General features: G+C 44.0%; 1 protein-coding gene across 1 annotated transcript in view; it reads right to left on the minus strand.

The window, feature by feature from the left end:
• CFAP47 (cilia and flagella associated protein 47) overlaps nucleotides 1-26,731 on the minus strand; it is a 2,734,468-nt gene that overhangs the window by 1,721,986 nt on the left and 985,751 nt on the right. The window contains exons 42-43 of the mRNA XM_086934611.1: nucleotides 21,682-21,827; nucleotides 9,865-9,973 (exon numbers count right to left, since the gene is read on the minus strand). Coding sequence (XP_086790737.1) covers nucleotides 9,865-9,973; nucleotides 21,682-21,827 — 255 coding nt within the window. The remainder of the gene's footprint in view (nucleotides 1-9,864; nucleotides 9,974-21,681; nucleotides 21,828-26,731) is intronic.

The raw sequence follows: 26,731 nt of genomic DNA on the forward strand, positions 1-26,731 counted from the left end.
GGATGAGTAAAAGTCAAAAACCACTTTGACTTCTTACTCTTATTCTTGTACATCTTACCTGATGTCCCATTGCACATGAAGTGGGAGCATGATGACTTCAGGCTCCGTGAACCTTCCTCTCGACCGAGACCTCAATTTCAACAGAGTCATATACCGGGCCGCCATGAGCTTCAGGGTCTGCTCCCTCAAAGCCTTTGGGTTCATGGCTCAGCAATTGAAGCGTGACTTTATGTTGTGTTCACACACCAGGTGCCACAGACAGATGAGTTGCGGGTCGATCACTGACATTGGCCGGTGAAAGACTCCACAGTGCTAAAACCTATCTTCTTGGAAGACATTACTACCACTCCTGAAGGAAGATCCTCAAAATCTGTAAAGAAAACTTCAAATTAATGACTGACTGAGGGGAAGCCTTTATAGATGCTGTGGACATCATTCTAAGCGTGGACAACACTGACAACGCACACAAAGAGAATCGACAGAACCTACCGGTGCAAAGGGACACTGCTCACGAAAAATCTTCAGGATCCAGCCTGATGCCTGGAGAAATTCTAAGGTAATGAATATGTGGCTAGAAGTCTCTATCAGATATCACATTTTTTAAACATTGGATTGGATTATGGGAATAACTGTGTTTATATGTGCCACTAAGCTACCCTCACGACATACTATGGGAACTCTGGCTTCATGAATTTGAATTTGAATTTAAAATATTTATATAGCGCAGCGTTCACCATGCGGTTTCTTGGCGCTTTAGTGCACCATCCATTACATACTGTGTTCATTCATTCTGGCACATGTGTGACTGCCACTGATATTATTGTGATCCTTCTTGCTGACACAATTGACACTATCCATTGCAAGATGGCGTTCCTGGCATAATAGTGACCATCTTTTGCATAATGTGTGTATTCTTGCATATTTATTCCTATTCATGGTGTAGTGGGTTTCCAGACATAATGTGCTCAATCCTCGTCATATATTACGAATTTATGACACAATTCTGACTGTCACTGGCATCGTGATGATGTAAATCTGCCACACAAAGCATAGCTCTGTTATTGGATAATAAATCTGTCCATGTGTAGCAGTAGTGCATGAGAATACTTGATTGAAATGCCAAGCTGAACTATTGGTACCAAATGTGCATTCACTAAAAGTAAAAGCAAGTATTTTGGGACAAACATATGGACTGACGTACTTTATACTTATTGCAAAAAATCCAGCTGCAATTTGCAATCAATATTTTTGCAACCAGTATTGAATTTTACAAACCGACCTGGGTGTTAATGGGTCAGTTCAGAAAATCAGATCCAGGGTTGGTCATAATCTGATCTAATTAATGATTATTAATGAGGTAGGGCATACATTGTTACCTGCTATTGTTAGCAGACCACCATGTCTGTTTTCGCCTTTCAATAAAAAAATTCAATACACACAGCCCATTTTACTTAAATGAAACAGTACTGTGTTTTTACAAACAACATTTTACGTAATTATTTTCTAAAGCTTGATTCAGAGTTGGTAGTGGTCTACTAGACCTCTGTCAATTGCCCAACATTTTTTTTATCTCTAGAAAGGACCATGGTTCCTTTTGAGAATAGCTCACCACCCCTACTTAGGAGTTGTTAATTTTTCAAGGGTTTAACCCCTTAAGCGCTGCGTAGGCCAACGGCCGTCGCGAGCACTACCTTGCCAGTGCTGCGCACGACCTTTGGCTGACGGGACCGCACCCGTTATTCGAACGTTCAGCACTGGGCGCTGAACGTTCGACGCTTCAAAGGGGTTAACACCAGATTTTGGTTTGCAAAATATTGATACACTTTATACCAGTTCAGTGTTGGGAAGGGATGCACACAACAAGCCCCTTCCAAATAACGAAATGGTATGGAGTCACATTCCCATTTTAGGACTTGCTAAAAGTTTGCCAACTCCTAATATTGGATTCAGACTTTAAAGAAAGTGTTTTTGCAGTTGAAAACTCCGAATCAGAGTATATGAATTTTTTTTTTAAAATGCTTGAATCATCTAGGCTATATTGACTAAGAAAATGGCAAGCTTTTGTTTGGTGGAATAGAGCATATTTTAAGTCTGTTTGAGCGCAAAATATGGATATTTTCAGGAAGAAGGTAGGGGATACAGACAAAATGGTGGCATTCTGAAATTTAAATAATACTGATATTTGAAAAGTCATTTAGGAATAGTTCAGGAATATTTTAGCTGAGAATCAGAGAGCACTCATGAAAGTAGCTGTGGTTTTGAGACATGCAGATAGATAGGCATTTTTTCACCGATGCTGATAAAGAGTTTTATCACATGACCACTGCTAACTGGGCGTGTATGATTGTGTAATATGCTCTTTTCTGAAACTGTAAGGCTTCTATAATGTGAAGCGCACCAGTGTTGTATAAATTTGAAAAATATGTCTAGCTATGCAGATTATAGTCTGTGATTGTGATAACTATATAACATTGTTTTTTTTCGCACCCTGCAATTCCAAATATGTTGCCAGTCATAAATATGTGACTAGTGATATACTTTGGATGGAGGTGGACCAAAAATGAAATGGAAAATAAAAGCATGTTAGACTACTTGCTTTAGGTATACTTCAGTCGCTAATCTCTCAGCAAACTGGGCTGAAAAGGCACTGTTTGTCACAATTTATTCAAAGATTTCTTGGAGATGATAGAACAACTTCCCCCTTCCCCCGGGCAGGGTAAGATTTGGCTCACACAACCATAAAATAATTTGAATATTTAATTAGTGACCCTTCATTAGTTCATTTGTCTTCCCAAATCTAGGTAGCATGTGGACTGTACATGCATCATTTATTTGGCTGTTGGTTTGTTCACACTTTACTCAAAGGAAGATCCTCAGCCCACCCTCAATCCTGCCCATTTGGAATCCCCCTGGAGGAGGTTCATGTAAGAGTTCTTCACTCATTTGTTGCATTTCTGACCAGGTATTTGCATCCCTTCAATATCACACTTTGCTAGTAGCCACTGAATGAGAAATCTGTGTAACTATGTGCATTTGGGATTAGATGATAAATAACCTTAGATTGAGGTCGATTTTAAAATATTCCCAAAGGCAGGAAAATAAGTTACAGTTTACAAATGCGTATTATAGTAATGCATTTGGCCCTACTCCAAAGAAGTTTGTCTAATATGTCCATCCAGTTTGAAAGGTGATGGCTCATGTAAAAACCTCCCTCGAGTCAGTGACATATTTCTATTAGATTCTGATGGTGAGAATTGGCATTTGGGGTGTGGTATGAGCTGGCAGAGAGAACAAGCATTGGAAATGCAATAGGTCTCGCATTAGGAAAGTTTGAGCGATTGGTATTGTAAATGACACTTTTTTTATTTATGTGTTGGTTTTGAAAATAGCAAAATTAATAGCTTTGTCAGTTACAATGTCAATAGTTTTAACTTTCGCAAATGTGACACCTATAGCATTTGTAATGCTAATTTTGTAAATAATTAATACTTAAATAAAAGTTATTGTAATTTATAATGGCAATACCTTAAACGTTTGTAAATAACTTTTGTGAAGATTATGTTCAGTGTATTTTATTGTGATGAAAATCCGAAAACATTGCATTTGCACCTACACACACACACAGCCACACACACACACACACACACACACACATATAGATGTGGTGGATCTGGGGGATATGGTGGTGGTGGATGCGGTGGTGGTGGTGGTGGATGTGGTGTTGGTGGATGCGGTGGTGGTGGATGCGGTGGCGGTGGATGCGGTGGTGGTGGATGCGGTTGTGGTGGTGGATGCGGTGGTGGTGGAAGTGTTGGATGTGGTGGTGGATGTGGTGGTGGTGGATGTGGTGTTGGATGCGGTGGTGGTGGTGGATGTGGTGGTGGTGGATGCGGTGGTGGATGTGGTGGTGAATGTGGTGGTGGTGGATGCGGTGGTGGTGGAAGTGGTGGTGGATGTGTTGGATGTGGTGGTGGATGTGGTGGTGGTGGATGTGGTGGTGGTGGTGGATGTGGTGGTAGTGGTGGATGTGATGGATGTGGTGGTGGATGTGGCGGTGGATATCATGGTGGATGTGGAGGTGATGGTGGATGTGGTGGTGGTGGTGGATGTGGTGGTGGTGGATGCAGTGGATGTGGTGGTGGTGGTGGTGGATGCGGTGGTGGTGGATGCAGTGGTGGTGGTGGATGGGGTGTTGGTGGTGGTTGATGCAGTGGTGGTGGTGGATAAGGTGGTGGTGGTGGATGGGGTGGTGGATGTAGTGGTGGTGGGTGTGGTGGGTGTGGTGAAAGTGGTGGTGGATGTGGTGGTGTATGTGGTGGTGGTGGATGCGGTGGTGGATGTGGTGTTGGTGGATGCGGTGGTGGTGGTGGATGTGGTGGTGGTGGATGCGGTGGCGAATCAGTGGTGGTGGATGCGGTGGTGGTGGATGTGTTGGATGTGGTGGTGGATGTGGTGGATGTGGTGGTGGGTGTGGATGTGGTGGTGGATGTGGTGGTGGTGGATGCGGTGGTGGATGCGAAGGTGGTGGAAGTGTTGGATGTGGTGGTGGGTCTGGTGGTGGTGGATGTGGTGGTGGTGGATGTGGTGGTGGTGGATGCAGTGGATGTGGATGTGGTGGATGTGGTGGTGGTGGATGCGGTGTATGTGGTGGTGGATGGGAGGTGGATGTCATGGTGGATGTGGAGGTGGTGGATGTGGTGGTGGATGTGGAGGTGGATGTCATGGTGGATGTGGAGGTGGTGGTGATGGTGGATGTGGTGGTGGATGCGGTGGATGTGGTGGTGGTGGATGTGGTGGTGGTGGATGCGGTGTGGTGGATGCGGTGGTGGTGGATGCGGTGGATGTGGATGTGGATGTGGTGGATGTGGTGGTGGATGTCATGGTAGATGTGCAGGTGATGGTGGATGTGGTGGATGTGGTGGTGGTGGATGCGGTGGTGATGGTGGATGCAGTGGTGGTGGATGGGGTGGTGGTGGTGGTGGATGGGGTGGTGGTGGTGGTGGATGGGGTGGTGGATGTAGTGTTGGTGGGTGTGGTGGATGTGGTGGTGGTGGGTGCGGTTAAAGTGTTGGTGGATGTGGTGGTGGATGTGGTGGTGGTGGTGGATGTGGTGTTGGTGGATGCGGTGGTGGTGGATGTGGTGGTGGTGGATGCGGTGGTGGATGTGGTGGTGGTGGAAGTGGTGGTGGACATGTTAGATGTGGTGGTGGATGTGGATGTGGTGGATGTGGTGGTGGATGTGGTGGTGGATGTCATGGTGGATGTGGAGGTGATGGTGGATGTGGGGGTGGATGTGGTGGTGGGGGTGGTGGTGGTGGATGGGGTGGTGGTGGATGCTGTGTGGTGGATGCGGTGGTGGTGGATGCGGTGGTGGTGGATGCAGTGGATATGGATGTGGTGGATGTGGTGATTGTGGCGGTGGATGGTAGATGTGCAGGTGATGGTGGATGTGGTGGTTGATGTGGTGGTGGATGTGGTGTGGTGGATGCGGTGGTGGTGGTGGTGGATGCGGTGGATGTGGATGTGGTGGATGTGGTGGTGGATGTGGTGATGGATGTCATGGTAGATGTGCAGGTGATGGTGGATGTGGTGGTGGATGTGGTGGTGGTGGATGCGGTGGGGATGGTGGATGCAGTGGTGGTGGATGGGGTGGTGGTGGTGGTGGATGGGGTGGTGGTGGTGGTGGATGGGGTGGTGGATGTAGTGGTGGTGGGTGTGGTGGATGTGGTGGTGGTGGGTGTGGTTAAAGTGTTGGTGGATGTGGTGGTGGATGTGGTGGTGTGTGTGGTGGTGTATGTGGTGGTGGATGTGGTGGTGGATGTGGTGTTGGTGGATGCGGTGGTGGTGGTGGATGTGGTGGTGGTGGATGCAGTGGTGGGTGTGGTGGTGGTGGAAGTGGTGGTGGACGTGTTATATGTGGTGGTGGATGTGGATGTGGTGGATGTCGTGGTGGATGTGGAGGTGATGGTGGATGTGGGGGTGGATGTGGTGGTGGGGGTGGTGGTGGTGGATGGGGTGGTGGTGGATGCGGTGTGGTGGATGCAGTGGATATGGATGTGGTGGATGTGGTGGATGTGGCGGTGGATGTCATGGTAGATGTTCAGGTAATGGTGGATGTGGTGGTTGATGTGGTGGTGGATGTGGTGGATGTGGTGGTGCTGGATGCGGTGGTGATGTTGGATGCAGTGGTGGTGGAGGGGGTGGTGGTGGTGGTGGATGGGGTGGTGGATGTAGTGGTGGTGGGTGTGGTGGATGTGGTGGTGGTGGGTGTGGTTAAAGTGTTGGTGGATGTGGTGGTGGATGTGGTGGTGGATGTGGTGGTGTGTGTGGTGGTGTATGTGGTGGTGGATGTGGTGGTGGATGTGGTGTTGGTGGATGCGGTGGTGGTGGTGGATGTGGTGGTGGTAGAAGTGGTGGTGGACGTGTTAGATGTGGTGGTGGATGTGGTGGATGTGGATGTGGTGGATGTGGATGTGGTGGTGGATGTCATGGTGGATGTGGAGGTGATGGTGGATGTGGGGGTGGATGTGGTGGTGGTGGTGGTGGTGGATGCAGTGGATGTGGTGTTGGTGGATGCGGTGGTGGTAGTGGATGTGGTGGTGGTGGATGTGGTGGTGGTGGATGTGGTGGTGGATGCGGTGGTGGTGGTGGTAGATGCGGTGGTGGTGGATGTGGTGGTGGATGTGGTGGTGGATGTGGTGGTGGATGTGGTGGTGGATGTGGTGGATGTGGATGTGGTGGTGGATTTGATGGATGTGGATGTGGTGGTGGATGTGGTGGTGGTGGATGCAGTAGTGGTGGAAGTGTTGGATGTGGTGGGTGTGGTGGTGGATGTGGTGGTGGATGTGGTGGTGGTGGTGGATGCGGTGGATGTGGATGTGGTGGATGTGGTGGTGGTGGATGCGGTGTATGCGGATGTGGTGGTGGATGTGGAGGTGGATGTCGTGGTGGATTTGGAGGTGGTGGTGATGGTGGATGTAGTGGTGGATGTGGTGGTGGTGGATGCTGTGGTGGTGGATGCGGTGGTGGTGGATGCGGTGGTGGTGGATGCGGTGGTGGTGGATGTGGTGGTGGTGGATGCGGTGGTGGTGGATGCGGTGGTGGTGGATGCGGTGGTGGTGGATGCGGTGGATGTGGTGGATGTGGCAGTGGGATGTCATGGTGGATGTGCAGGTGATGGTGGATGTGGTGGTGGATGTGGTGGTGGTGGTGGTGGATGCGGTGGTGATGGTGGATCCAGTGGTGGTGGATGGGGTGGTGGTGGTGGATGAAGTGGTGGATGTAGTGGTGGATGTGGTGGTGGTGGGTGTGGTTAAAGTGTTGGTGGATGTGGTGGTGGATGTGGTGGTGGGGGTGGTGGTGGGGGTGATGGATGCAGTGGATGTGGTGGTGGTGGATGTGGTGGTGGTGGTGGATGCAGTGGTGGTGGTGGATGGGGTGGTGGTGGTGGATGTAGTGGTGGTGGGTGTGGTGGGTGTGGTGGTGGATGAAGTGTTGGATGTGGTGGTGGTGGTGGATGCGGTGGTGGTGGTGGATGTGTTGGATGTGGTGGTGGATGTGGTGGTGGATGTGGTGGTGGTGGGTGTGGTGGTGGATGTGGTGGTGGTGGATGTGGTGGTGGTGGATGTGGTGGATGTGGTGGTGGTGTATGTGGATGTGGTGGATGGGGTGGTGGATGTGGCGGTGGATGTCATGGTGGATGTGGAGGTGATAGTGGATGTGATGGTGGATGTGGTGGTGATGGTAGATGTGGTGGTGGATGTGGTGGATGTGGTGATGGATGCAGTGGATGTGGATGTGGTGGATGTGGTGGTGGATGTGGCGGTGGATGCGGTGGTGGATGTGGTGGTGGATGCAGTGGATGTGGATGTGGTGGATGTGGTGGTGGATGTGGCGGTGGATGTGGTGGTTGATGTGGTGGTTGATGTGGATGTGGTGGTGGATGTGGTGGTGGATGTGGTGGTGGATGTGGTGGTGGTGGATGTGGTGGTGGTGGATGCGGTGGTGGTGGATGCGGTGGTGGTGGATGGGGTGGTGGTGGATGGGGTGGTGGTGGGTGTTGTTAAAGTGTTGGTGGATGTGATGGTGGATGTGGTGGTGGTGGATGTGGTGGTTGATGTGATGTTGGTGGTGGATGCGGTGGTGGATGTAGTGGTGGTGGAAGTGGTGGTGGACGTGTTAGATGTGGTGGTGGATGTGGTGAAAGTGGTGGTGGATGTGGTGGTGGATGTGGTGGTGGTGGTGGATGTGGTGGTGGATGTTGCGGTGGATGTCATGGTGGATGTCATGGTGGATGTGGAGGTGATGGTGGATGTGGTGGTGGTTGTGGTGGTGGATGCAGTGGATGTGGTGGTGGTGGATGCGGTGGTGGATGCAGTGGTGGTGGTGAATGGGGTGTTGGTGGTGGTGGATGCAGTGGTGGTGGTGGATGGGGTGGTGGTGGTGGATGGGGTGGTGGATGTAGTGGTGGTGGGTGTGGTGGATGTGGTGGTGGTGGGTGTGGTGAAAGTGGTGGTGGATGTGGTGGTGGATGTGGTGGTGTATGTGGTGGTGGTGGATGTGGTGGTGGTGGTGGATCTTTTGTTGGTGGATGCAGTGGTGGTGGAAGTGGTGGTGGATGTGGTGGTGGCTGTGGTGGTGGATGTGGTGGATGTGGTGGTGGGTGTGGATGTGGTGGTGGATGTGGTGGTGGTGGATGTGGTGGTGGTGGATGTGGTGGTGGATTACATTGAACCCGCATACATCAAGTGCAGATTATACAATATAAAATAATGATTTATTTTGCGCTGACTCGCAACCTTAACCAGCCATGATCATTTAGAAATAATTAAGACTATCCACTTAGCTGTGTGAATACAGCACATTCTACAGCCGATAATAAAAAGTCACCAACACAACTAAATAAAGAGCATGAAAAGACAAATAAGAAAGCTGGTGAAAAATAAAACACATTGCCCAAAAAACAGTGCTTCTGCAAACTGCATATATTGTGCAAAAAGAAACGGAGCTTTACTGACAAAGACCAATAACTTACTTAACAATTCTTTTAAGCTAAAGAAATCCATTGCTGGTGAAAAAGAAAACACATTGCCCAAAAAACAGTGCTTCTGCAAACTGCATATATTGTGCAAAAAGAAACGGAGCATTACTGACAAAGACCAATAACTTACTTAACAATGCTTTTAAGCTAAAGAAATCCATTGAAGCGCACGTTCAGTGACTAAAAATTGAAATCAAAGCAACCACATTCATCCATCAAAAGAACAGCTCAAGAAGGCTGTATGGTGGGCATCGTAAATAAAAAGTGCACTTTACACGGCCGGCCGGCCGTGAAACTGAAAGCACGGCCGGCCGGCCGTGAAAGCCTTTGATCTGGCAGGGGGTGGAGCGGCACCAAGCTGGGCAACAGATGGCTGGCGATTTGATGCTGTGCACGCGCATTTTAGGTCAATGCGTTAGCGCATTGACCTAAAAGCCCACGGGCACAGCACCAAATCGCCAGTTAGATAAAGTTTGTTTAAAGCCCTATAGTCTCGCTTCTCAATCAATGCGCATGCGCATTGATAGGTCACGAGACCTAAAAATGGGTACAGATAGGGAGTAAGAAGATCTAACAACTGAGAAAGAGAAATGAGGATCAAGAGACAAAGGCAGAGAACTAAAAAAAAGATGGCTCTGCTCCTCCTTTCCTCCTTCCCATTGCAATGCCTCTCCTAAATTTTGAGGGCAATATTTGGCAGTTTCTATTAAAAGTACGTTTTATAAATCACTTCCTCTAAATTCTTTTATCACGATATCAACAAAATTAGCACATGGATTACACATTTATTAGCATGCAATCCTCACATATTTCCTTCACCTCACCTGGCTCATCATTACTGATATGCAGAACATTGGGACTGTTCACTGGAAGCAAGGCTGAAGGCAAAGGAAGAAGACCTGTCCCTTCCAGGAGGTGAACAAAGTCACCTATCTGTAACAAAAAGGACACGTCAGCTCTGCAGCACACAGATCAGGATATAGGCATTAAATACAGAAATACAAACAAAAAATATGAACTTTGAGGGTGTGAATCAGCTGAGATTGGACATCCCCTGAAAATCCATTTGTGTGCATTCATGTATTGTTCTTTCTTTAAACAAATAAACATTTCCTAAACTGAAGAAAAAAAATGTTTACCTATGTAGGACGACAGCTGATAAACCACAGAATCAAATGGAACCAGTTCACACAGCATGCTTGGACACACCCACACTATCCTTACCCAACTCAAAAAGGACTTCTTCATGAACTCAGGCAACCTTGGAACAACCAAAACTGTAATTTCCCACAATCGCAAACGTGCCTTACAAGGAAGCAGTCAGTAATAGACGATTTCAGTTGAGCACTAGCTAAAGTGAATGCCTTCATATCCAATGTATCCCATTTATTCAATTCCCCATCAGGTGCAACAACAGGAAAAGTATTAGAAACCAATTTCTAAGAAAAGGTCTGCACAACCAAACTCTCAGGAATGGGATAAGAGGTAAAGTGTGGTGGATCAGAAAGAGAAGCCATTGGAAATCTTCATTTCGACAAAAAATTGTCATAAAAGAGCACAACAATAAAACAGTTTGTATGATACAATAAAAACGTTTTTTAAAAACAAACATTAACATACCATTTCATATCAGTAAGCTTAACAATTGTCCCTCGTGCCCTGCTAGTTCTAGTTCCAACCCCAGTAGGATTCAATTGTGTGCCTTCTATATTCTAATTTATAGGTTAACCACAAATGCCCTTCTGATATTCCACATCGCTGCTAAGAACTTTGTGACAGCGAAGACCACAGCCGGAGAAAGATCCGTCTTTAGAATTCTGTACGCCTGTTGGCAATGACGTAACCCCAGATTTTTGCAGATTGGAATAATCCATCTCCGTCTCGGGTTTGAATAAGCAGGGCAAAAACAAACAACATGAACCTCGTTCTCTAAAGCTTCGGTACACCCTGGGCAGTTCTTCAGCAGAAGTGCGGACCAGTCAGACGCAAAGGATCTGATAGGTAGCGAACCATGCCGCCATTGGAAGAAAAGCTTCCTCGAAGCAACAGGGCTAATGTCATCCATCACTCGCTCTAGAGAGTATGAATCCTTACTGATCCAAGACCTTGTGAAAAAGAGCATTAAGGCATTTGAAATCCCTGTCTTAAGGAACAGAAAGGACTGAGTTCTGCCTAAGCGAGAGGATGAGACCTGAATCACCAAATCTTTGGACTGGATTGGGAGGTCAGAAGACCTGGTCTGAAGGTACAGGTCTGCTGCTGGAACAGGTTAAGACTTCTCCCACACTTTACACACATCTTCACTAAGCAACTTATTATAGGGTATGACGGAGTCAGAGGCTTGCTTATCATTCAACATCTACCTGCACTAGGTAGGTTTTGGCTAATTTAAGCAAAGTGGAATGACAGTGTTTCAGCCTCCTTTTGAATGCCAAAGTAACAATGGTCAAACTCTGCTGAAGCTGCCGATAAGGGCCCAGGAATTTAATTTCTAGTAAGTTATCAAACTCCCTGATATTTCGAAAGTCAGTTGACAGGGTTGTTTATAAGGCGGTACCTGGAAGCAGGTTACTCACTTTGCTATTGTCATCTGGAATAATGGTCACTGGGCTGACTAAGACATCTGAACTGGAGCCAAAAATATGGATGAAACAAGGAAGTAGGTTCAGGAGAGCGCACAACGCGGCGAACCAAGATGGCTGCACCTTGAGGAGCTCCACGCTGACGAGCAGCGCTCGTTTCAGAAGGGTCTGTTTTGCGGCGGCGTTTCGGCATTGAAGCAGTGGATTCGGCTGTCGGAAGCACCCCTCTACACATGGGTATGCTTTCAGAGTCTGCTACAACGCTTTTCTGCTAAATTTCGTCCGAAATGTACTTCACTCGATAACGGCCGCCATTTTGTTTTTTCCTCTGGCTTTTTCTTGCAGCGTTTATTTTTTTTTCTCTTTGCTGCTTCTTTACTTCATGGCTTCCTTTGCCGAATTTACTGCTGATGGGATTATTGCCCCCTGCTTAATGGATAAGTTGCATCACTTGTGAACCTTCATGTACACCTTTTTTTAGGATATTTTCATTCACCTCAAGCTCAAACCTGCGTCATGGCTCTTCAACCCTTATGACTCGTTTATCAGGTGCTGCTGCAATTTGTCAGGACCAAATAGAGGTTTTGTCCCATTTTTCCTGCTGGGTTCTACACTTTATCGAGTTTATATGTCCATTTTAACTCGCTTTTCCTGATTGCTCAATTCTACAGTTGCTGCCTCTTTGGGTTGTTTGCTATTGGTTCGCAAGTTGGTGGTTTTTTCATATTTCCTTATTGTTCTCACCATTTGGTCTTGTTGCTGTTTTGCGTCTTCGTACCAATATGGAACCTCCGCACACTTCCAAGGCTCATGGCACTGCCTCTGCTACATGCAAAGATTCAGCAGCTAATGCTAAATGACTTTAAAAAGATCCGCCATCTCCATCTAAGTCCCCACTTCCCATTACGCTGGAGGATATTATGGAGGAATTACGTGTCATACGCCCCTTCATGACTGATACTACTTCAACTCTTCAGAGACTTGATGATAATTGGTCTAGTCTGGACTTGAGACTATCTGATATAGAGCAAAAGATCAGTGATGCTCAAGATGTTGTATCCAAGGTAGCCACCCTTACCAAGGAAGTTGACCTGGCTCAAAAAAATCTCTGAGGATTTGGAAAATCGAAACCGGTGCAATAATTTGACAGTTTATGGTATTCCGGAAGGTTAGAAGGGGTCTGATATCATCCAATTTTTGAAGACTCAAGTCCTTCCTAATACTGGTATACCTAAGCACCTGGATGTAAAAATTCAAAGGGCTCATCGTCTTGGACCAAGGAATTCTTCTTCCGCTTCAAAACCCAGAGGCATTATTGCTTACTTTCTTCTTTATTCAGACCTCATGACTATCCTTCATTCTGCTAAACAGCATAAGCAGTTGCTTTGGCCTGGACATAAAGTTTTCATCACTCAAGATGTCTCTCAACCGACTGCGGGGCGACGGAAGGAGTTTCTGGATTTGCGACCTGCTCTTCGATTGATGAATGCCCGATATGGCCTTACCCATCCCTGTTTTTCAAAGTAACTTACAAGGAAAGAACTTTCAGCTTTGAAGATCCGGCTGACCTTCGGAAATTTATCCATACTCATAAAGAGGAATCCATGGAACTCAGCAAACCCTAACTTTTATGTCTTCATGTTTGTTGGTTTTATATTGTTCAGTATCTTGTTCCCTGTTGTAATGCTGTTCCTGTTCTTCTCTTTCTTGTTTTACAGGTTCCTCCTTCGTAGTTCTTGTTGTTCAATCCATTTTTGTGCTGCTCCGATGTCTGTATTGTGCCTTTCGTTTCGCTGCCCCTCCTTTCCAATTGTTTGGTAAGTTCCCTTCATTTGTCTTAAATGGTTACTTGTGGTCTTTAGACCTTTTCATTTTTCTTTTTTCTCTCTATCATTGTTTATTTTTGGTGACCATATAGTCGTTCTTCTCTTCTGCTCGTGCGGTTATCTTGTTCTTCGCTGCTCCCCTTCCCACTTCATTGTCCTTTGTTTATTTGTCTTTAATGGCTAAAGTCATCCGGCTTTTTGTCATCTTTTTTTTTACACTATCTCTCAGGAGTTTTTGTCTCCCATTCCTCTCCTTCTTTTTCCATCTCTTATCTTCTCTTTTCTCTTTCTTCCTCCTCTCTCCTTCCCTTTGATTCTCTCATTCTCTTCATTATTCTTTTCACTTCCCTCCACTTCTCTCTCTTTGGAAACAGTTTTTTATTTCACCTTTTCTTCTTTTTTCTTGGTACTCTCCATTGCTGTCTTCTATTGTTTTCCTGGTGTAATTTGGCTCTCACATTAGTGGTGGCTACTTTTCCTTTGTTTCTATTCCACTGATATAAAGTGCAGTTTTCTCTTTTTTACTTCTCCCTCCAACTTTACCTCTGTTACTTCCTTCTTTCTTAACTGGTCTATGCTTTCTCTCCTATTTTACCTTCCTTTCCTATTATGAATGGTCTTCATATCATTTCTTGGAATGTTAAGGGTCTTCGAAACCCTATTAAAAAGCAATGTATTTTATCTCATCTTGCTCGTCTGAAATGTCAAGTTGCCTTATTGCAGGAAACGCATCTTTCTTTACAGGATTTATCTTCGCTGCGTAAACAATGGGTAGGAGAAGCCTATTGTTCGCCGGCTGTTAATAACAAAAATGGTGTTATCATTTTATTTCATAAATCGTCTGTTCAAATACAAAATGAAATTTCTGATTCTAATGGTAGATGGTTGTTTTTAGATAGTGTTTTAAACAATGTTCATCTTTCCTTTTGTAATGTATATGGCCCCAATGGTGTTGACCTATCCTTTTGGAATGATTTTTCTTCTCTTCTTTTTCTCATGTGAGTGAAGATTTGATTGTTGGGGGTGATTGTAACCAATTAATGGATCCTTTTTTGGATCGCAAATCTCAAGTGCGATATGTCCCCACTAAAATGCAAAAATCATTTCATAAATCCATCTCCTCTAGAGACCTAATTGATTCATGGAGAATATCCCATCCCGATTCTTTAGAATTTTCTTTTTTTTCTCAGGTACATGCTTTTTACTCCCGAATTGATTACATTTTTCTCTCACACCATGCCTTTCAATTTATGACCAATTCTGAAATTGGCTCTATTCTCATTTCAGATCACGCTCCCGTCATCTTAGATATGGATTACCCTTCCCTCATCCCTTCCTCTCGTCGATGGCGCTTCAATAACTCATTACAGCTTGATCCCCACTTCACCGATCATTTCACACATTTTATGGATTAATTTTTTCGTAATACTCTAAATACTGCCTCTGATTTTCACTTTCTCTGGGATACATTCAAGGCCGCTGCTCGAGGTTGTGTATAGGCTTTGTTTCCCTTAAGAAGAAGAAGGCACTTAACCAAGCATCTCACATTCTTAAACAAATTAAGGACCTTGAACATCTTTATTTTACTACTAATTCCTCTGACTCATTATCCTCCCTTATCAAAGCTAAGATGCAGTATAATAAGCACTCTTGGGATTCTGCCTCTAACCAGCTTCTTAAATTCAATGCTAAAATATACGGTGGACGTAATAAGACAGGTAAATCGCTTGCAATTACCTTAAAATCAAGAAGCAGAAGTCTAAGATTGTTGTTATTAAGGATTCTCAGGGAATTTCTCAGTCTTCAGACGCTAAGATTCTTGAATGTTTTGTTCAATATTATTCTTCCCTCTACACACCGGAATCTAACCCCACCCCTGAGCAAATTGATTCCCTTTTTCATTCTATCCCTAAATCCCCTAACACCCTTGTTGACCTTTCTTCCCTTGATGTTCCTATTTCAGAGAGGGAGATCCTTGCTGCGCTTTCTCTTCTTCCCAAGGATAAAACTCCTGGTCCGGATGGATTCACAGTGCGATTTTTTCTTCATTTTAAATCAGTTTTAGTTCCACATTTACTCAATTAAATTAACCACTTCCTTGCCACAGGCGAATCTAGAGGTTCCTTCACACAGGCAATGCTTTGGCTACTTCCTAAAAAAGACAAAGATCCCTCCCTCTGTAAAAACTATAGGCCCATTTCTCTTATAAATACTGATTGCAAAATGTATGCAAAATTTTTGGCTATCCGTCTTAATACAGTTTTCCCTGATTTGGTAAACATATAGCAATTCGGTTTTGTTAAAGGTAGGTCTATCACTGACAATTCAAGAACCCTTCTTAATATCATTCATCTAGCCGCAAAGACGGATTCTCCCACTGCAGCGATCACGTTAGATGCTGAAAAAACTTTTGATCGAGTCAACTGGGATTTTATATCCGGAGCACTTCGATGGCATGAATTCAGTCCCACCATTATTAAGTATATTCAATTATTATATTCTGACCCTAAAACTTCTATTTGGATTAATGGTGCACAATCAGATTACATTTCCCTTCATAGAGGAACCAGACAGGGTTGCCCTCTCTCCCCTCTCCTCTTCATTCTCGCTTTAGAACCTTTCTTGGAACAAATAAGGCGGTCTCCTTCTTATTCTGGATTTGTCTACAAGGATGTTGAAATCAAATTTACTGCTTATGCGGATGATATTTTACTTTATATCTCAAATTCTATTGTTTCACTACCTGCACTTTTCTCCTTACTTCGCGATTATTCTTTGGTTTCTGGCTATAAACTTAATATTGATAAATCTGAGGTCCTTCCCCTTAACAAGTTTTGCCTTCCTTACATATTCGAGGGCTCTGGATTTGAATGGATTCCTGGATTTATCAAATGTTTGGGTATTCTCTATGCCAATACCATTAGAGAGACCATCAAAATTAATCATTCTGATATACTTAAGAAAATCTCTTCTCTCATAGAACGTTGGTCCCCCCTTTTTCTCTCATGGTGGGGCCGATTGTCGACTATTAAAATTATGTTGCTCCCTATTGTTAATTTTTATCTTTCTAAGCTTCCTATCTCCCTTCCCCACTACTTTTTCAAATCCATTAATCGCCTTCTACCGACATTTTTATGGAATAATCGCAAAGCTAGGGTTTCCCTTTTCCGTCTTCAACAACCGAAGAACTTAGGTGGCGTTAATTTTCCTAATATCTCCCGTTTTCACTCTGCCTTCACACTTAAAAAGATTTGGCCTTTTCTTACGGACGCGTCTTCTTTTCCTTTAACGGCTTGGAGATCTATAGAATTGGCTCAACTCGCTCCCTTTTCATTCCTTACAGCAACCCGCTTATCTCAACCTCCTACAAGATTTATATCCCCTGTTTTTAAGCACTCCAAGGCCCTAACACTTTAACTTTTTCGTTCTTTCTTATCTTCTTCTAAACTAATAAATTCCTCAAGATCAATAACAGAGCACTTTTTTGGAAGGAATGGATCGATAAAGGAATCATTACTTATAATCACTTGCTCAATGATAACTTCTTAAGAACCTTCCAAGATCTATGTGACTCCTTTGGTACATCTAATACGCATTCTTCTCATTTCCTAACACTTACTCATACCCTATCTTCCATTATCTTGCAGAACATTCCTTCTTCCTCTGATGCTCTCCCCCTTTTTTCCCCACCAGATTTTACTACTCCCTTTAGAGCCTCAGCTATTTATAAACTATTATCACCTTCCCCTATTGAAAGGCTTAAATCTAAATTAGAACTTTTATGCGAATTGGATCTAGGCCAAGATTTTTTTCCACAAATCTGGGACTCTATTTGGTCTAAAGTACCTACAGTCTCTCGCTCAGCTAGTACCACACAGACTTTTTATTTCTTTTATAATAGGCTTTATTATACCCCTTCTGACCTGTGTAAATTTAAATTACTGGATTCTAAAAAGTGTTGGTCATGCTCTTGTGATAATAGCGATTTTATTCACATGTTTTTTCACTGCCCTAGGGTCAAAACACTTTGGTCTCGTATTTGGTCTACACTTAACAATATTTTATCTACTGATGTTCCATTAGAGATTGTCCACATTTTTCTGGGCGGGTTGGCTGATGGCTCCCATATGGAATGTTCAATGTCATGTTCGTAAATGTATTGATCTTTTCATAGCAATTTCCTTTCAAATAATTACTACCAATTGGAAAGATACTTCAAAAATTGCTTATACTGCCTGGTGGAATTTGTTATGTCATCACCACAGACTTGATCATGCTTATGCAACAACTGTACCTTTATTAATCAAAAGAGATTTATTATGGTCTCCTTTAACTGGTTATCTCTCCAGACACACTCCTTGACCAGTTCGTTGTTCTTTCCTCTTCCTTTATTGTTATTTGCCAAAATTTTAGTTTTTGAGTTTATTTTCTAATGTTGCTGTTTTTCCCTCTCTTCCCCCTCTTTCCTTTCTCTTCCCCCCTTTATGAAAAATACCCACAAAAACATTGTTTATTGGTACAGTGTTTTCCCCTTTATTGGGGCTTGTTTTTCAATTGTTTCTTATTACTTGATGCATTATATTTCTTTGGTTTTACTTACATATGTAATGATGTTTTATGCTGCCTATTTTCATTCAATAAAGCTTTTTAAACTAAAAAAACAAAACAAGAAAGTAGGTTCATATATAGTGATGGGTGGAATTTAAGGGATTTCCTTCTCCTGTAGATGGGTTGATGGTGGTTTAGACCTCAAAGAATGTAAAATAAGTTGCAAAATCACCTTAGGACGCATATACATTTTTCTTGGTGACTGCACCAGAGGCATCGCTGTTGCTTTGAGAAAGTTTTGTATTTTGAGGATTCACAAATTGGATTAGGACAGGCCAGGGCCAAAGTCAAAGTCCCTGCCACCGGAGTGGCGTCAATCAACACAAATGAGGTAGCGGGACAGTGGAGGATCCAAAGGTTGCACAGGAACCTCAAAGACTGTCAGCACATCTTCTTGAAAAGATTAAATTTGATGGGTGGCGGCTTCAGTCGAAAGAAAGCTTAACTGTTCGAAAAGTTCAACTGTCAGCACAGGATTAGAAAAGGACACAAACCACTCTTTGGAACTCTTGTACTTTTTATCCTAATTTCAAACACTTATAATAGTGTTTATTATGTTTATTTGGAGGAAGACTAATTCTCCTTCATCAAGGTCAAAACTAGTTTACAGTGCCTCTCTCTAAAACACTCTTGGGGTGGATTTGGGCACACAATTCGGATGACATAGGTCCAAACAATCTGCACAGGCAGTAGAGGCTGATTGGCTGTGATAGACATCTGTTTGCAATATGACACAGCCCTGTAGATTTCATAAGAGATACCTTCAGAAACAATATGCTTAAATGTTGAAAACAAAAGTTGAGGAAATTCTGCAGCTCTGGGTCCTGGATCTCTAGAAGCATAGGAAAAAAACAGCCTTCCAGGAGCATGATAACTTTAATTTTGGAGCTGCCTTGTCACTTATGGTTGTTCCTTGCTCTCAATTCTTTGACCCGAACAACGCCACCTGCTGCCAGGGACACAACATTACTGTGAAAAATATAGGGGTCTGGCAAGATGCTTACCCTAAGGATTCTCTGGCACAGAACATCCATTAGAAGTAAAGAATACTCGGATTGGTGGGATATTGAGGATTAGACACAAAGTCAATCTGAACCTGAAAGTTACCATACAAAAACTTCAGGTAACCATAGATAGATAAAAGAAGCAAGAACTTGGAATATTGGAGACATTTAGAATAGAAGAATTTGGCATCACAAAAACTAGGATGAAGCCTTGAACATAAACCAAGAAAGAAGGAAAGAAATGAAATTCCACATTCTTAACCTATCTGTGAAGATAATTTCTAAATAAACTATAATTGAAATCAGACTGGAAGTTAGATAAACGTTGAAATATTTCCTTCTATATTTCAAGACACTTAGAAATTGTTAATTAGACGGAAGCATTCAGATAAATGTAGTACTTTTTTCATAAGACTGAGAACCAAGCAAAGATCCCAGTTCTTTCCTCCATCCCCCAGTCCACTCTCACACACAGGTTGTAAGCAGGCATGGAAAACCTGTTCTTGCCCTAAAGCACACCCCAAGTACATAGAGACACTTGGGATGCAGCACACCTTACGCACAGCCACTGAGGACCACATTACACCGATAATATTTTCAGAACAAAAAAATACTCAATTCCTAGCTTCTTTTTCATGGGTGTAGTAGGTGCGTTCATGTCTGCTATTAAAACGAGTGCCACCAGTGCTTAATTTGAGCTGGTGGTTGCCAGTGTGGGGTAGGGGGGGCACCAGCACTTAATTTTGGGGACCAGCACTTATTTTTCCTGATTGGATATTTCCCGAGATCGGTGACAGAAAAACACTGAAAAAGGGAGGGAAAGAAGGAGGAAGAGAAAGACCGAAAACCTGTTCCAAACGAATGAAGCAGAATCCTGCGAGAGTGAAATAAAGGCACAGGGAGTATCTGGTAATGTATTAAAGAGGCGTGAGGAGAATTCCCGATAACAACCCTTGGGATTCTGCGCACTGACTTTTAATAGCACCAGAAGAGGGTTTCTGAATTAAGCTTTGGTCACTGACGATCATTCTTTAACAAATTAAGCACTGAGTTCCACACCCCAGTCATAAGCAACCTCCAGACTAAGCAAGGACAATTGAAGTAAGGGAACAAAATGGAACCCTGGTGGATTTTTTACAAACATTTTGTCAATTCTACAGTTCCAAAAACTTGACATTTTGCTCATACTAACTTACAGATTACATTCTTAGACCACACCGACATATTGTTCATAACATGTGTGTTTAAAAGAGCATCACCCCTCCTCCACAGACATATGGAAAGTCCCAGCAAGGACATTTCCATCTGGTGTCTCTTACTTTCCACATCTTGTGAAGTATGCGGAAGGTGTTGAAGATGCAGAGGATATGGCTTTGATCTGGAATTTCATGGAGAGTGAGGAGTAGAGTATGATGCCGAGGTTGCATGCGTGATCTGTTGGGGTGGGTGGGCTTCTAAAAAGGGCGGGGGCCACCAGATGGTGAGGGTGGAGCCGAGGATGAGGACTTCCATTTTCTTAGCGTTGAGTTTCAGGTAGCTGCTGCTTATCCAGGTCACGACGGCTTTCATACCTTCTTGGAAATTGTGCCTAGTGATGTTGGGTTATTTGGTGAGGGAGAGGATCAGCTGGGTGTCATCGGCTTAGGAGAAGATGTTGAATCTGTGGTATCTGACGATGGTGGCGAGGGGGGCCATGTAGATGTTGAAGAGTGTGGGGCTGAGGGAGGGTCCTTGGGGTATTCTGCTTCTGATCTCTGTCGGATCTGAGAGAAAAGGCAGATCTTATTCTCTGTGTTCTGCCTGAGAGGAAATATCGTATCCAGTCTAATGCTATTCCTCGGATGCCGGCATCATGGAGCCTGGTGGCTGTATTTAAAAGAGCATCACCCCTCCTCCACAGACATATGGAAAGCCCCAGCAAGGACATTTCCATCTGGTGTCTCTTACTTTCCACCACAGAAATTTAAGGCCCAGAGCTAACAGCAGGGGCACTGAGAAGGCTGTTCACGTTCCAGTAGGGAGGGAGGGTGGAAATAGTGAACTTAAAAGCCTAATTTCTCATTTTCAATGTTTCTTCCGTCCATTTCATAGCACGATCGTTTTAAACACTTTTATTCAAACTCCTATTTTATAAAGCATTGAACAGGAGACTATTTTTCTATTTACTGTGTTTTTAAAATGTTTCCCTAACTGCTGGGCCTAACTCTGGCATTTTTTTTAGAAAGATAAGTAGGTACCTGTAAACTTCAAGAGAGTGGAATTCCTTCTAAGCATTACATACAGCAAATAAGACCACCCAAGTGGTTGTCAAAAATGCATTTCTGTATGAATTTCCTGTGTTGTATTTCTAGAATGATAGATTTAATGATACCTACTAATATCTTGTGGCACATCACTCAAAAAACATGTCTTTATACAACACTATATCTCATACTTTGTAGTTTGCTGTAAATATCAGGTGTCATTATCACCCAAGTCAATGGCACTGAATGTACTGGCCTCTAAGAGATGGAAGGCTGGGTTGGCCTTACTGGGATTCGAACTTGTGACCCTCAGGCACAGCATATATCAAGCAGCAAGTCACTTTACATAAAGCAATCAAGTGCATTAATCATGTTTACCTTTTTGTTCATCAGAATGATGGTGCAGTAGCGCCTCCTCATGTCAAACGGAAGAAAGTCAACTTTCAAGGAAGCCGGCAGTGCTGCGTCTATTTGGAGGGACTCCGCCGAGCAGAAAAACTCCCTCAAATGTCCCTGTTCAGCCGCTGCCAAAACAGAATTTTAGTTTGGTGAAAACTAAGGAAAATGGGTAGGAGTAAACCTGCAGCAAACTAGAAATTACTCAATAGCTTCATTTTGTAGATCCACCTTTAAGATACATTTAAATGAACGTACATGTAAAACATATTAAATTCATAGCAAAGTTCTGAAAATCAGGAACAAAACTTATTTGTATATAATAAGAGATTTGCATTTCCAAATTCAATATTATATGCCACAAAGTACTCCCAACAGTACAGGAAAATAATGCAGGCCACAGAGAAGGACCTGGCAATATATTGGCAGGTGATCACAGGCTGAGTGCCATTATAAAGCCACGGAAATATGAGGTGACTACCATAGCGAGGGGTATTTTATTTCGTATAATATAGCTTCAATCTCTCTGTTGTTCCGAGATGCCCTGTGCCATGTTTGAAATCTTCAGCCAGTCCTCGCTTATATTTTAAAGCCAACACCACTAGGCTTGCTTGGATTTTTATGCCCAGATTTACAATTTAAATATTTAAAATAGGTCCGGTTGAAATTTCCTTCATGGTGGTGTAATTCTCGCGTAATTTCGCATTACTCTTGTTATGTGAAATTCCCAAAATAATGCTATTACTCCACATTGCATGATCACTCAGTGATTTTGGCAAAACAATTAGCAGGAGAGCCCAGGAACAATGCAATTGACCAGAATGCAAGTGGCTGGTATTTGCAGCGTTTGTGTTTTTTGGGCAAAATGCAGTCGGGCAGCCAAAAAGAGCCTGAGGATACATTTCACACTGAAAAAAAATCATTTCCCTTACTTTTGCTGTGATTTCATGTAATTAAGCAAATGCAAATTATGAGAATTTCACACACCCCTAACTGAAACTACAAGCCCAAGAATGCAACAAGTTGTTGGGTATTAGGTAAGGATAGGAGGAAACGTCACAGACTAAATCCGCCATAGCTTGGAAGTTATGAAAAAGCAGTTTGAAAGCCAAAAAAAGCAATGCCTCGTCACATCATGCAGCTAGGTATTAACTTAAAAACTAACTAGATTCAAAATATAATATTTCCATTTATCCTCTACTGTACAAAAAGCTCAATGTAACCTGCTGGAAAACCTTAAGCATAGCTATGATCATTCGAGCCTACTCATTAAAAAAAAAACACAACAATAGGTAAAGCCGATAGGTGCAGCTATTTTAAAGACACACACATCACATTTACATTTTCATGTCCTGTAGAGGATTCAATCTGCCCTTTACTGATGCAGGCTGCAGTAACCTAGATCGTTACTAAAGGTCCCTCAAGTTAGATACAAGTACGTTCTATAGGGTGCTGCCTCATAAGACGCAATTAGAGATCCCATAGTCACAACTTACTACTTATGTTTTTTAACAAAACTGCCATCTCAGGGCTGGTGTAAAATATATGGACTGCAGAGGTGGAGATATGCATGATATGATAGATTCAAAAGGGCAGGTAGGCTTTGTATGATAGGCTAGAAGGTTACGTATGGTAGGTAAGGTATGGTAGTTAAGTTACAGTGATTCTGGGAGACAGTATGGAAATGACAGTAGGTATGTGTGGCAGGTAGATTTAATAGGTATGGCAAGTGGGTATGATAGGCTAGGTATGACCGGTAGGTAGTTATGGTAGGGTAGCTTTGGCAGGAATGCTAAATTAGTTAAACCACGTTAAGCCAGATAGGTGAGTATTGCAGGTAAGTAGGCATAATATGTAGGTCCTGTATGGAAGTTATGAGAGGCTAGTTATTTTAGGTATGGTTGGTTAGGTAAAGTATGGCAGATATTATAGATAGATATTTAGTTTTGGTAAGTATGGTAGATATAGACGGTTTTCGTAAATTAGGGATGATAAGTAGGTATAGTAGGTTACTTATAGAAGGAAGCTATGAATTGTAGGTTAGGAGTGGAGGATAGAGTGGCATCTTTCATAGCCTACGTGTTGTCTTGTTTTTTTTACATATGTTAAGACCTAATATTTTTGTCTGATAATTAAAAAATTGCTCTTAGTGACCCACAACATCATGCCATTAAGAATGGTGGTGTTCTCCTGGCTTTAAGACCCGGCAATACTGAACAGTCTTCAAAACATGACACTACTGGGTTATCTCTAATATTTACTTTTCTACTTTTCATGATATTTCATTAGTCACTTTCATTGCAGAGGTCAATTTCCTCAGTTTTTGTGGCCAGAATTTGGCAAATGTTTTTCTTTTTCACTGAGCATGTCCTCTTGATCTTCTATTTGAATGTAACCTATCTTAGCAGAGATAAATACAAAATGTGTCCCATTCGGAACAGAAGGTTGAGTGGGTTTGCTCAGGGTCCCCTAGAAAATAGACTCAAAGTATTCCCAATTGATGAGCTTATCTGCTGATGATGTCCTCCCCCTCAAGGAAGTGTCAGACAACACAATACTCAGCAGCGGCTCCTCCATTATGGTGTAGAGGCATCACCCCCCCCGCCACCTGCCTGAAAACTTGAGAAATAAAACGATAATAAAATAGTTTTTTTGTTTTATAGTTCTTCTAAGGGCTGAGTCCTGGGGGTGAGGCCATCGCGATGACAGTCACTGAGGGGGAGTGGTGGGCATGCTCTCAGTGTGCATGCCTGTAGGGCAGGGCATCTTAGGACGACCATACTGACATGTGCACTGAGAAGTCTCCAACCCGAGCTGCGTTGCCGGGTTGGAGACAGCAGGCACAGGCTCTCTGGGAGAGCAAAATCCTGGCCACTCCAGCCATTTCCAGCACTTCTCTCATGCTGCTAGCAGCATGAAAGCAGCATCTGGATCGGCCGTAGGGGAGTCTAGGAGCCTGTACTGAGTGGCAATGTGTCGGGCAGCAGGTGAGTTCTTTTTTTTTTCCTGTTAGTCAACCACCCCCCTCTCTGCTTGTCCTGACACCAGCCACTACCGGCAATACCTCTTTTAATTGGGGAGATACCTCATTGACTTTTGCAACCGATATCAAGGTTTGCGTGCAACCCTCCAGCAGCAGGTTCAGATCAGGACAGTTCACTTAAACGTCTGCACCTTTTGGGGTAAATAAAAAGCATACCAAAGAGGAGGATCATAATACTTTTAGGCATGTGGAGCTTCTAAACTGAAATTCTAAAGCGGCAATAGCTATGTAAATGCTATACTATTGTGACCAAAAGCCAATTTGCATTGCATTAATGAAAATTCTTTGACTAGCAACAGCACATACTGCAATTATATCGCTGAATACAACAAACTATACTGATTGACAGTGTCAATGGTTGTTGTTGTCAGCTCGACAATAGAGGGACTGGATTCCACTGCTTTTTTCAAATGAAAGTCATTAACTCTGAATAACACAGTGATCCCAATGCTTTAAATGACCCCTTAGGCAGTGTGCCACTCCACAGATGAATGACAAAATCTACAGATAGTGAAAAGCTCTCATTTGTAACTAGCCGGGTGATACCTGTGTTTTAGAACACCTCCAGAGAAATTATGCTACTCCACAGACTTATGACCCCCACCCTCCTGGAGAACCTCACCAACGTAGGATCCAAGCAACTCATCTCCATCCCCACTCACACAGCAGGACACACACTCGACCCCATCTTCGCCGGAGGAAACAACATTTGCTCCAGCCACACCAAGGAACGGCTCTGGACAGACCACCACTGCATCCACTTCTCCTTCACGACCCACCACTCACAAGCACACACTCTGCCCCCCACACAGAAGCTGGAACAAAGTCTCCGAAGAACACCTCACCTCCACCCTAACCTGCACTCCCTCCCCTACTACGACAGACGCCAACAAAGCAGCAAGCAACCTCCACCAATGGATCACCAACTGCACCAACACTATCGCCCCCCCCTACAGAACACCATGCGAAGAAACAAAAAGAAAGCCAACTGGTTCACCACAGATCGCCCCAAATCCAAGCGCTCCTGCTGACCACTGGAGAAGAAATGGAAAAAACAGCAGAACCCCAGAAGCACACTTTGCCTACAAAGCTGCTATCACAGCACATCACCACTCATCAAATCAACAAAAAAAACGTAATCCCAGACAGAATACTCGCCAGCGGCCACAACTCCAAGGAACTCTTCACTATCATACAGGAATTCGCCAAACCCAACAGCGAAAAAACTGACGCCCCTCGCTCCCAAGACCTCTTCAACAAACTCAGCTCCTCCTTTCACCTCAAGATCGAGATGCTCAACTACAAATTTGATGACCAAAACCATGATACTACCTCAACCCCGACCCCCCCACCAATGCCACCCAACAGACCCTTCTCAGCTGGAGCCCTCTCACCACAGAAGACACCATAAAAACAATTAAGAGCACCCACTCCGGATTATCTACTGCTGCACATCTTTCACAGGGCCACCACTGCCATCGCACCAGAGCTATGCCAAATTGTCAACTGCTCCCTCGAGACCCCCACATTGCCCGACGATGGGAAACACGCGTAGTCACCCCCCTCCTAAAGAAGCCCTCTGCAGACCCAATAGATCTCAAGAACTTCAGGCCCACCTCTCTGCTCCCCTTTGCCGCAAAAGTCATCAAAAAGGCAGTCAACACCCAGCTAGCACACTTCATAAAAACCACAGCACTGAGACCGCCCTTATCGCCACCACCCATGACATCCCCGCCCGCCTTGATCAAGGCCACACAGCAGCTCTCATCCTCCTGGAGCTATCAGCAGCCCTCGAAACTGTCTCTCACCGCACTCTAGCCACCAGGCTCCATGATGCCGGCTTCGGGGGAATAGCATTTGACTGGATACAATCTTTCCTCTCAGGCAGAACACAGAGAATAAGACTCCCGCCCTTTCTCTCAGAACCGACAAAGATCAGATGTGGAGTAACCCAAGGATCCTCCCTCAGCCCCACACTCTTCAACATCT

Source organism: Lissotriton vulgaris, chromosome 8 (assembly GCF_964263255.1).
Source record: "Lissotriton vulgaris chromosome 8, aLisVul1.2, whole genome shotgun sequence".
NCBI classification, from domain to species: Eukaryota; Metazoa; Chordata; class Amphibia; order Caudata; family Salamandridae; genus Lissotriton; species Lissotriton vulgaris.